Source organism: Anabrus simplex, chromosome 5 (genome assembly GCF_040414725.1).
Source record: "Anabrus simplex isolate iqAnaSimp1 chromosome 5, ASM4041472v1, whole genome shotgun sequence".
Classification (NCBI taxonomy): domain Eukaryota; kingdom Metazoa; phylum Arthropoda; class Insecta; order Orthoptera; family Tettigoniidae; genus Anabrus; species Anabrus simplex.
The window spans coordinates 239,385,225-239,397,995 of record NC_090269.1 but is presented as its reverse complement, the minus strand read 5'-3'; the positions used below and the strand labels follow the sequence as shown (position 1 = coordinate 239,397,995).

General features: G+C 39.8%; 1 protein-coding gene across 2 annotated transcripts in view; it reads left to right on the top strand.

Annotated features, from left to right (window-relative positions):
- Positions 1 to 12,771, top strand: part of wnd (wallenda) — a 314,722-nt gene that overhangs the window by 254,946 nt on the left and 47,005 nt on the right. For both annotated transcript variants that reach the window (XM_067147300.2, XM_067147299.2), the window contains exons 2-3: positions 4,911 to 5,170; positions 10,181 to 10,364. In XM_067147300.2, the coding sequence (XP_067003401.2) occupies positions 4,911 to 5,170; positions 10,181 to 10,364 (444 nt within the window). The remainder of the gene's footprint in view (positions 1 to 4,910; positions 5,171 to 10,180; positions 10,365 to 12,771) is intronic.

The following is a 12,771-nucleotide window of genomic DNA, read 5'->3' as shown; positions in this document are numbered from 1 at the left end:
GCAAGTATCCTACAATTTTCTGTATTATTATAACCAGTTTTCTGTGTTTTTGGTTCTCTGAAATGTAAACTCGGTGCTGTATATTTCCTTACGTTGTTTTTAAGTGCTTTGTAAAATTATCTTGAGTTGTTCTGTTTGAAGTCCAATTTCATTGCTGTTAGTTGGTCTTTCCTATGTTGTATTTTGATCTTTTTGAAGCCTTCTGATGCAAGCTTCCTGGCTTCTATGAAGTTGCTGCAATTTTCATAATTTTTTGTTTGCATTCGTATGTTCCAAGCTCGTTGTCTTTGTAGAATTAATTGATCGCATTCATCATTCCACCAAGCATGTTTTTCTTTTCTTTTTAAGAAGAATAGTTTCTTCTGTCTTTAGAATGTCCTCTTGGAGTTGTACCCATGTTTTAGGTGACCGGTTTTCCAAAGTATTTTGAAACTTTTTTCTTTGGCTAGTTTTTGTACTTAAAATGAATACAAGATTTATTGCTCCACCTTCTCAATACTTAAAATCATTTACCGTTTATCAAAACATTACAATATGATAGTGTCAGGTACTAGTTTTGGTCCATTTTTTGGACCATCATCAGCCTAGCCGAAATTACAAGCATAAACTAAATTAATATGGATGAACAAGAGGATGGATGGTAGTTCATCCATATTAATTTAATTTAGATTTTATTCGTTGATTTAAAGGTTAGCGTGGAAAGTCTCTCATTAGGAGATTTAAACTCTGTTATAGAACCTTGTATATTCTTGTTTACAATAAAACCTGTTCCAAATTGAGGTACATTCTTCATAACTCTTTTTCCTGGTTTTCCATTATATATCCTGAATCCCTCTGCGACAAAGTGATTTTCATCAGTATATCTTGTTTCTTGAAGTGCTGTTATCAAAATGTTTTAACTCTTAGAAAATCTGTAAATGTTTTACGTTTTCCTGTCTTTAAAAGTGAGTTCCCATTAAAAGTAGCCAAATAATGTACTGTATGTTTCTATGCCTAATTTTGTATGATTGTTGCTTAAGGCAGGTTTCAGGATGCTCCGACTCATCCTTTGCACAATGTTGTGGGCCCCCAGAATCCGATTGCGCACTTTTCATTTCCATTGAAATGGGAGATTGGTTACTCCTTGGGATAAAGTCTCTTACAAAATGCATATCCATAGTTGATTGTTTGATGGGTTAAGGGAACAAGTCCCTTAAAAATTCTACTCGAGGTTGTTAGCTCCGAGGAAAGATTTTCAGTCGCACCTCTGGTGAACAGACGCTGAACATTTAGCCGCTTGTTACAAGTCAGACGCGAAATGGATTTTGTTTTTTAACTGTCTCTGCCGCTAGTTCCGCCATATCGAGATCCATTCCCTCCGCCTTCACTACCGTTGAGATTAGCGCTCTCCATATTTATAACCCCCGTAGGGAGGGGGGTCCTCAGCATTTTAAAACCCCCAAGAATTAGGCTACCTGTTGGTCCGCGGGTCCTAAGACCATCCCAGCATAAGTGCTAGGAACCCCATATCCGTCACCTGGGGATGCGCTCTGAAGTTGTTGGAAGTTAACCTCACCCTTAGAAGCTGGGGTTTGTTTGTCCAACCCTTGTCCCGTTTCTCTACGGGGTCGGGAATGAGGTGAGATGAATCTGTCGTGGCGGATTTTTATGACCGGATGCCCTTCCTGACGTCAGCTTCATCTGAGGAGTGAATGAGATGAAATGATTGACGTGATATATGATAGTAGGGAGAGGGTGAAACCCAGTCCCGACACATAGCCTACTCCTGTCGAATAGCACCAAGGGGTCTGCTCAAGGCTTAACGTCCCCTTCCGGTGGACGAATCACCGTCAACAGCGTCATATGGCCTCACTCCATATGAGCACTGCGGAGAGGTTTGGAATTTAATCCAGGCTTTTGGCACGCAATCTAGTGATTAGAAATTGTATACTACCACCTCTCCTACCCTGCCGGCCAACATTCTGATGGTGAAAATTTGTTTGACTAACGGGACTCGAACCGGCTAACGTCGGTGTTAGACCGTTTAGACTTCAGCACCTTAACGATCACGGCCAACGCTGGGGATAGTTATTATTATTATTGCCGGGTTGAGTGGGTCAGACGGTTGACTTCAACTTGGCAGGTTCGATCCTGGCTCAGTCCGGCGGTATTTGAAGGTGCTCAAATACGTCAACCTCGTGTCGGTAGAATTACTGGCATGTAAAAGAACTCCTGCGGGACTAAATTCGGGCACTTCGGCGTCTCCGAAAACTGTAAAGGTAGGTAGTGGGATGTAAAGCCGTTATTATTATTATTATTATTATTATTATTATTATTATTATTATTATTATTATTATTATTATTACTACAGAAACCACAGTCGGTATTGCAAGAAGTGTGTATCAAAATATTTTGATTCGAAACTTGTTACCGGCGCTGCTACACATTGTCGAGGCCCGGACACTGACGGCTTCGTCAGCGAACCGACTGGAGGCCTGTGCTATGTGGATGAATCGTAGAATGCTGTAGATATTATGGATAGACCACGTCATCCACGAGGGGGTATGTCGTCGTGGCGGGAAATCATGCTAAGTCCTAACCTTCGCAAAATCCAGGAAAGCAGCCTCTTTCGGTCACATCTTCCGAAAAGGCAAATGTAGTCTGATACAACTGATCTCAGAAGGCAAGGTAAGAGTGAAATGTGGACGTGAGCGCTTGAACCTTCAGTAGTGGTTCAGTATTCACGATACGGAAATTCCAATATGGGAGTCGCAAAACAGGAAAAATACTTCACGATGGACACCAACTTTGTAGGAGGAGACGACTTATTAAATAAATAAATAAATAAATAAATAAAATACACGAACTTAGCGCACAAAATCACGTAATGTTGAGTCAACCAGGGGAAAAGTAAATAATATGAAATTAAAAATGTATCATTTTAGCAGATCAGTGGGATTGAAACTAAAGTTGAAGAAAATTTACATCCAATTAATTTCAAGAAGAGAGAGTTTTCACAGACAATCAGTAATGCAGTGGTTCGGCTCCTTGCCTAAACGGTCAGCATAGTGACCTTCGGTTCATAGAACTCCAGGTTCGATTACCGGCCGAGTTGGGGATTTTAGCTACGTTTGGTTAATTTCTCTAGCTCGGGGGCTGGATATTTGTAATCATCATAATACACATCTTCATTTACACAAAACCCACACTACAATAAGCACTATTGAATACGTCCCTCCACATAGGGTTGCGTCAAGAAGGGCACCCGGCCGTAAAACAATCTGACCCACATTACTGCCCGCCCCATATATTTGGTAAAGGGCTAGGAAATGATGATAATAATACTAATAATAATAATAATAATAATAATAATAATAATTTATATAATGCTGCTTTATAGCTGTTATCTACTCATCACAAACGTAAGAAAACCAATATTACTGTTATTCGTGGACTACTTGGTCCAGACATAGTGCTTACCCAGCACTGTGTCTGCTGGTACGGGCTAGAAAAAATCTCTTACTTTCATTCATCTGTATCAGAACCGTCTTTGTCTGGCTCTATGGCTAAATGGTTAGCGTGCTGGCCTTTGGTCCCGGTAGGGTCGGGAATTTTAATCATAATTGGTTAATTCCGCTGGCATGGGGACTGAGTGTGTGTGTCGTCTTCATCGTGGTTTCATCCTTATCATGACCCGCGGGTCGCTACGGGCGTCAAATCAAAAGACCTGCATCTGGCGAATCGAACTTGTCCTCGGACATTCCCGGTACTCAAAGAGCCATACGCCATTTCATTAGTACCATCTTTGGCTTTGTCAATATGAACGTGCCTGAGGTATGGGTAAAGCCAGTAGCATCATTCCTTATGCAGCCAGTCCTTGGAAGTCTCACTCCTAGGGTCGGATGGTGCGTGCATTTTGGTGGGATATACCAGTCTACGGGCTGAAACTCTACAATGTGAACTGCTCTTTGAAAAATAATACAGGTAATGGGTGAAAAAATCTCCATATATTTTTACAACAACTCTAAAAAAATGTTTCTCCATATTACTTGGATAGATTTAATTTTGGTCTGAAATGTAGTCCTACTTTCATTTAACCAGGTAATTATGACTGCCAGTTACATATTCACACAATATTTTTCAGTTGGCCTAATTCTGAAAGGGAGTTCAGGAACAGTGGGAAAAAGAAATTTATTTTGTTATATAAAGAATGTCAGCCTCTGTGATGTAGAGGATAGTGTGATTAGCTACGATCCCCACAGGCCCGAGTTCGATTTCCGGCTCTACCACAAAATTTGATAAGTGGTACGAGGGCTGGAACGGGGTCCACCCAGCCTCGGGAGGTCAACTGAGTAGACAGAGTTCGATTCCCACCTCAGCCATCTTCAAAGTGGCTTTCTGTCGTTTCCCACTTCTCTCCACCCCCAGCAAATGCCGGTACGGTACCTAACTTAAGGCCATGGCTGCTTCCTTGCCTATCCCTTCCAATCTTCCCATTCCACATAAGGCCCCTGTTCAGCATAGCAGGTGAGGCCGCCTGCGTGAGAAACTGGTTCTCCTCACCAGCTGTATCCCCAACCAAACATCTCATGCTCCAGGACACTGCCATTCAGGCAGTAGAGGTGGGACCCCTTGCTGAGTCCATGGGAAAAACCAACCCTGGAGTGTAAACAGATTAAATAACAATAAATCCATAAGGAATACCATTAAATCAAATGTACAGTATTTTATTGTTTGTTACAATCCTTTTTTTTCATCTGTGGAATAGTCAACTTTCTCCATATAAGCATTTTTTCAGGTTAACTTCTTTTTTTTTTTTTTTTTTTTTTTTGTAAGCTATGTTGTTAAAACAAAAGTTTAGCATGCAAGAGAAGTTTTAGAAAATACTATTTGATCTGTTAAACTAATTGCATTTCTCTTTGTTCTTGCAGTATCCTATGCATAAAGGAGGAACTTGGCCAACTGAGCCTCCAGTCGCAACTAGAAGCATCCCCCCAGCCCTCTGCTGCTTGCAACTGTAGCCATGAGAGTGACTCTACTAAGCATCCCCACACCACTTCGGGACTGAGTGTTGGTTACCAAGATGCTTCAGCCACGCATCGCGGTTGGATTGACGGACTTCTGGGCTGTTTAAGGCCGGTTTGGACTATTATTGGCAAGGCAGCCACAAACGAACTCAAAGGTCGTCAAGGTTAGTTAGCAATATTTGGTAATGCTTATATAATTTTATAACATATTTCTGTTTCATAAGTATCTTCATTTCTGTATTGACACATAACTATCATATGCGATAAGACATTAAACGATGGACGTTTCAACAATCAACACTTTAATAGGTACAATTTATACAAATTAAATAAATAAGTACCGCGCGGCTGTGAGCTTGCATCCGGGAGATAGTAGGTTCGAATCCCACTATCGGCAGCCCTGAAGATGGTTTTCCGTGGTTTCCCATTTTCACACCAGGCAAATGCTGGGGCTGTACCTTAATTAAGGCCACGGCCGCTTCCTTCCAACTCCTAGGCCTTTCCTATCCCATCGTCGCCATAAGACCTATCTGTGTCGGTGCGACGTAAAGCCCCTAGCAAAAAAAAAATTCCCTTGGAATAAGCTGAGGATGATTCCAAGGGAATCAAAACTGGTACTTATTTATTGAATTTTTATAAATTGTACCTAATAAAGTGTTGATTATTGGAACATACATCGTTTAATGTCATATATGAAAAATATTTCTGTTTTCAGATCATGATGAATTCATGTGTGATTTTAGAAATTAAAAATCTTCACCTCTTTCTTTACAATGCCACCTAAAATTAGATGACTTCAGTTTTAACTGCCAAGCTTGTTTATTTCTAATTATACTTGTGTCAACTGCGAGAAAGTTTCTGTTACCTATTTTCATTCAAAAGTATGACATTGTGTCTCCTCTGAAAGTGTGATTAGGAAAGATTCACAATGAATTTGTACATAATGAGAAGGAACAAACAAGTGTCAAATAGAAATGGGGAAATGAACTGGAATGTACAATAAGATGAATACAGCCGGGCTGAGTGGCTCAGACGGTTAAGGCGCTGGCCTTCTAACCCCAACTTGGCAGGTTCGATCCTGGCTCAGTCCGGTGGTATTTGAAGGTGCTCAAATACGACAGCCCCGTGTCGGTAGATTTACTGGCACGTAAAAGAACTCCTGCGGGACTAAATTCCGGCACCTCGGCGTCTCCGAAGACCTTAAAAAAGTGGTTAGTGGGACGTAAAACAAATAACATTATTATTAAGATGAATACAATGACTTGATTTGAGACTTATTTGTTTCTTTCTCTTTTTTGTGTTTGTCCTGTGTTCTTAACCTTTTACTACCTGCATTTATCTTTATCCTATAGTCTCTTCCCTCTTCCTGTGTTTAACCAGCTTTCTTCTTATCTCACACTTTCCACATCATGACTGCAGGTATGTTAAGATGATCCCTTATAAAATGTTGATCTAATGACATTGTGGTTAAACAGGGAAGCAGAAAGAAGCTCATCAGGGGCTGAGAAGAAATGGATGTAGAAGAATTGAGATTTATAAGGAGATAGAACATCTACTTGAAGATAGGAGTGTATGAAGATGTGGAGATTGTCCTTGCCCTTTTCTATTGGTCCCTCTTCAGCTGACTTGTTATTGAGTTTATCCTGTTGTATGTTCCTTCTCATGTTTCTGTCTGTATAGAGTGAACACCAAACAAGAGTTTACGGCATACTCAGTAAGGTATGCATAGCGAGTGATGGGAAGGACAGACTGTATTCCCCCCACCCAAGGGATAAGCAAGAAGCCGCCTGGTGCAAGACATCCTCTGTCCTGTAAAGCTCAGTCATTAGTAAATCTCTCTACTTGCATTAGTGAGACATGGTTTACTTGATGCGCTCAGTAATTTTGATTATAATGTGCACAGTAACAATTATCTATCATGGTTAAGTACACCATTGAGCAATGAGTGTTCATTATTGAAACATATTTTATAAAAGAAACTGTATGATAGGTATGTGTGGAAGTATTGCAAACAATTTCCAGAAAGTTCTATACCATCAAAACTATATGTCTAAGCTTTTTTTGAAAAATGGTGTGCAACTGGGTTGGTCTTATACAGAAAAGGCATTATAATAATAATGTTATTTGCTTTACATCTCACTAATTATTTTAACGGTTTTCGGAGACGCCGAGGTGCCAGAATTTTGTCCCGCATGAGTTCTTTTACGTGGCGTTAAATCTACTGACACGAAGCTGACGTATTTGATCACCTTCAAATACCACCAGACTGAGCCAGGATCAAACCTGCCAAGTTGGGGTCAGAAGGCCAGCCTGTCAACCGTCTGAGCCACTCAGTCCGGCAAAAGGCATTATAAAGAGAGTCTTAATTGATGAAAACTTGAAGGTATGCAAACCACATTTCAGATTAACCCTCAATGAACTGTATAGCTGTTCGGTACATAGGACTGGTAACTCGCCCATCTTGGTGATGAGAACACTTACAAAGTTATGAAAAGTTTCCTCACATATTTTCCATATTGCAGATCTCATCACTTGTGTTAACTTCTACCGGCAGCTGCTACAATCCATGCATGATGGAGATTTAGATCCTTCGCTTTTGATCATCTGTGACAAAGCTTGGTTTGATCTCAGTGGGTAGGCTACTTTAAATTTCACAATACTTGACACTGGGTGAAAATCCCCACACAATACAGAAGAAGGTCTTCATGACATGAAAATTGGTGTTTGGTTTGTGTGCAGTTAGTGGACAAAGGATAATTGGAGCCATACTTTATTTATGAAACACTGATCTCATAACAATACCTGGCCACTATTTTGCATCCCATCTTCATCATGTTAACTGAGGAAAAAGAGCCTTTGCCTACTTTCAGAAAGATGTTACTATGGCCCACACTGCACATAATTCTATGACTGCAATTAGAAATGTGTTTGGTGACCGCATAATTAGTAGCACACTGCCATCCGGGAGATAGTAGGTTCGAATCCCACTATCGGCAGCCCTGAAGATGGTTTTCTGTGGTTTCCCATTTTCACACCAGGCAAATGCTGGGGCTGTACCTTAATTAACGCCACGGCCGCTTCCTTCCAACTCCTAGGCCTTTCCTATCCCATCGTCGCCATAAGACCTATCTGTGTCGGTGTGACGTAAAGCCCCTAGGAAAAAAAAAAAAAAAAGTAGCACACTGGATTATGGCCAGCTTGTTCTCCAGATCTCAGTGTATCTTTGTGCAGATATTTGAAACAGAAAGGCTGGAAGAACAAACCTTGTATAGCTGAGGCCATGGAAAGCTAAATCAGGAGAGTTATAAATGAAATAACAGATTGCAAATTGTGATGCATGTCACGGAAATTCCTTTCGAAGATGCCACGTCCGCATAAATTAAATTGAAAATAATTTTCAGCAGCTGCTATGACATGAAAGTAAGAACAGGAAAATTTTTGCTTGCTTTTCATTTCTTTCCTATTCTATTATGATGATGAAGCTGTTTCTTAATTCTTTCTTGTTGTAGAGAACAGTGGCTGTCTCCAGAGGAAAGGACCGGTAGGGTTCTGGGAGAATACAGCCTGTCCTTCCCGTCAGCTTGCTGTGAGCATCTGGTTTGGTGGTCACTGTATTACTTGAAACTGGTCTTGTGGTATATTTTGTTTGGCAATATGGCACAGTATTGCTCATTGATGTATAGAGTGGTTATGAACTCACCAACAAACTTTCACAGGTTGTTCTGGTATGTTTGCTGAGTGTTTTAATATAAGGAAACCATGGTCTCCAGCAGTGCATTACTGTATAGGTGCACTTTGTCTGGTTTGGTAACCCAATGACCTATGTAGCTGTTAACATGGATGTGTGTTGTGTTCGCGAGTAAAATGCAACCACTGACTCACGGTACTCGCCCCTCTTTTCCCTTTGCCCCCAGGCTTCAACTAAACTGTTAGGAGTAAAACATGATTACTTCCATTATTTTACAAACATTATATATAATTCAGGGGCTGCCTGACCGAGGCGGTAAAGGCGTGCTCGGTTCGCCCGGAAGGTCATGGGTTCAAATCCCTGTCAGGAAGTCGTAAAATTTAAGAAACGAGATTTCCACTTCCGGAGGTGCATATGGTCCTGAGGTTAACACCAAAAATGAGTACCAGGTTAATTCCTGGGAGCAAAGGCGGCCGGGCGTAGAGCTAACCACCCTACCCCATCACGTGCTGAGGTTAACAATGGTGGAAGCCTTTACCTTCCACTCCTCCAAGGGCCTTCATGGCCTGTACGGAGGTGACTTTGCTTTAGATATAATTCTGATTCTTCTCTAATTATTAAACACCATTTTACAGTATCTCCTTTCTTAAAAAATGTACAGTAATTCACCTTTGTCAATATTCTGAGGATTATTTCCATTTCCATATTGTATGGAGTACTCTGTATCATTTCTTTTGTGACTTCATCTATTCCTACATCATCAACTGCCAACTATTGCAGTGTTTTCTGGCTGTTAGATATCCTCTTGCATGCTGTTGCATGTAAGAAGTAATGAAAATATTCTTCCAATCTACTTTCTCTTTATTGTGGTGTTGTCAGTATTACTCCATCTGCATCCTAAGGAAATCATACTTATTATTTATCACATGGTACATTACAATTGAATCACAATGTTGACAAGTTTGTGGTTGCTATTGAACACTCTGTGTCCTTTACCATTTACTCCTGGGCCCCTCAATTATCAAAATGTAAGTAATGATAGGAATGGAAAAAATGAATGAATACAAGTCAATTTTAATCTCACAGCATAGCATGTTGAAGACTGCACCTTCAGATGGTGTATCACAATTTAAAATCCAGTGACTAGGTACAGGGGGAAAGTTTTTGAAAATCACTAACATTGCCTGGTTTCTGGGGACAAGTATAAAATATAGGCTTGGTCCTGAGAGTGTTAAAAGGAAGAAAAGAGATTGGTATTGTTGAAGAGGAAAGAAAGTATTTTTTGGAGGTATTTCTCAATGGTGCAGAAAGAGTATGACTGGTAGAATTTATAATTGAGAGACTGGTAGAATTTATAATTGAGAGTTATCAATGCAGGAAAATGAAACTAATATATGTGATAGAATGTTCGGATAAATGATAGTATGAGCGTGTGAAGATTAAGGAAAAGAAGAAAATATGTACATTGTGTTCCCTTCCTTTCCAGATGACTGGGAGATTCCCTTTGAGAACATCAGTGACCTCCAGTGGCTAGGTTCTGGAGCACAAGGTGCTGTGTTCAGTGGCAAGCTGAAAGGTGAGGTGGTGGCAGTGAAGAAGGTTCGAGATCAGAAGGAAACGGACATTCGGAATCTCAGGAAACTCAATCACCCCAACATCGTCCAGTTCAAGTAAGTATGATTCCAGTAGACTTCCTCCTGGCTAGTTCCTCTGGGTTGTCCTGTAATTTCCGAGCATTTCTAAGGATGAATGAAAACAAAATTATGTGCATTTAAGAAACATTTATTCATCAAAGTATCCTCCACTTTTTAATGATTTTAAGTCCATCCTATTAGCAACTTTAAAATTCTGGCAACATAAAACTGGGTTTACAAAGACATTATACATGTGCCTTTTAACAATACAGAAATACTCAAATAATTTTATGTTAAAGATTTCTACACAGACTTGTTATTTTCTGCTAGTGACCAAAAGACATTGGTGAACACAGTGTTAGTTCTAGCCACTTTTATGAATAGTTGGGTGTAATTTCTCTATGTGGCAGGAGTGCACATCCATATTGATCATTGCAGTGTGTATTGCTTCTTTGCTTTTATAAGAAAAGCAATAATTTCTTTAAAAGAAATGCAATAATTTGAACATTTTAAACATTTTGTGATCATTAGAGTTGGTGGTTAATATAGCATTTTAGGAACTAAAACTTGCCATTTGAGTTTTCAATTTACTGCTTTGTGGAATTTAAGCTTTTCCAATTTAGCTGTTGAAAATGGTGAAAAACAAGATTTTATATAATGTTACATATAACTGTGGAATGAAAAAATGTAATCTGTTTTGCAAGGCTCAGTGTGTTACTTTATATTTACTTCAATTCTTTATTAATAAACCAGAAGACTTTAAAATAGTGGATGCTGCCAAGTGTTTTGAAGAAAGAAAGAAAGAAAGAAAGAAAGAAAGAAAGAACATGTGATAATCTCAAAATATTCAACCCATTGGGAAGGGCAGATTCATAGTTATGTGTGATATAAACTGGCTTTGTAACTGAATCATTAGGTGGAATGAAGAGCTCAGTGATGAAGCAAGTGACCACCATTCAGCCCAAAGGCCTGCAGAGTACAGATTATGAGGTGTGCTGTGGTGTGTTCGGCATGACGAATCCTCTCAGCTTTATTCTTGGCTTTCTGGACTGGGGCCATTATCTCACCGTCAGGTAACGCCTCAATTTTAACCACGTAGGCTGATTGGGCTTCAGATCCAGGTAAAGATCCCTGACTTGGTTGGGAATCGAACTTGGAGCCTCCGGGTAAGACGCCAGCATGCTACCCCCTACACTACAGGGCCAGCTTGAAATTATTTTTATAAGTTGCTTTATGTCGCACTGACACAGATAGGTCTTATGGCGACCATGGGAGAGGAAAGAGCTAGGAGTGGGAAGGGAGCGCCATAACCTTAATTAAGGTACAGCCCCAGCGTTTGCCTGGTGTGAAAATGGGAAACCGTGGAAGACCATCTTCAGGGCTGCCGACAGTGAGGTTTGAACCCACTATCTCCCAAATACTGGATACTGGCCGCACTTAAGCGACTGCAGCTATCAAGTTCTTTGAGTTTAAAAAAATTGGTACCATCTCCACTACAAAATAAGGTATCCTATTAGAATGTTATCATTATTTTGTGAAACACTAAGAATTATATTTACTTCTGAGAAAACGGTGTAATTTTCACATTTTGGGTTATTTTTATTTATTTTAATAGTAATAATTACTGCTAACCTTCACATATTTTTATTATGTGACCTTGTCACTGTAAGGAAGCGTGCATGAATTAGGAAAACGGTTATATATAAAGATATCACATAAGTAGGTGTCAAGCTACCATATTAATGAAAGGTTCTTCGAAAAGAGCCGGTCTAGAACGCCAAGAATAACGGCAGAGAGGATTCGTCATGCTGACCATATGACACCTTATAATCTGCAGGCCTTCGGGCTGAGCAGTTGTCGCTTGATAGGCCAAGACCCTTCAGGGCTGTAGTGCCATGGGGTTATGTTTTTTTTTTCTTTCCGAAAGGAGGTAGCAGCTCTTTAAGATTTTACATGGGTGGCAGCCTGGATAACAGACAGTTACTCAACATATATTGAAACTGCTATATCATTGAACAGAACTACAGCCATGTCTCCCAAAGTCATGCTCTTCTATCTTTGATGACGACTTCTTCCTAGTACAATATTATGAAGGTAAAATTATCCCTCATTCACATCTTTGGGTGGGAGATGGTGATCATCAGAAATATGAATATAGTACAATCTCCATAATATGACCGTTCAGTAGTCTGGCATGTCCAGTAATCCAGTTTTTGTGCCTGGTGTACTATGTCGAAAACATTAGTTCATTGTAGTGTGGCCTTTAAAACTGTCCAGTATCTTCTTTGATGCCTTTCACTTTACTTATTGTTATGATGTGTACTCTGTATTTTGTATTCCTTGTGCAGCTGCATATTTAATTGGAGTGTATATTTTTAAGTTATTAATAATAATAATAATAATAATAACAATAATAATAATAATAATAATAATAATAATAATA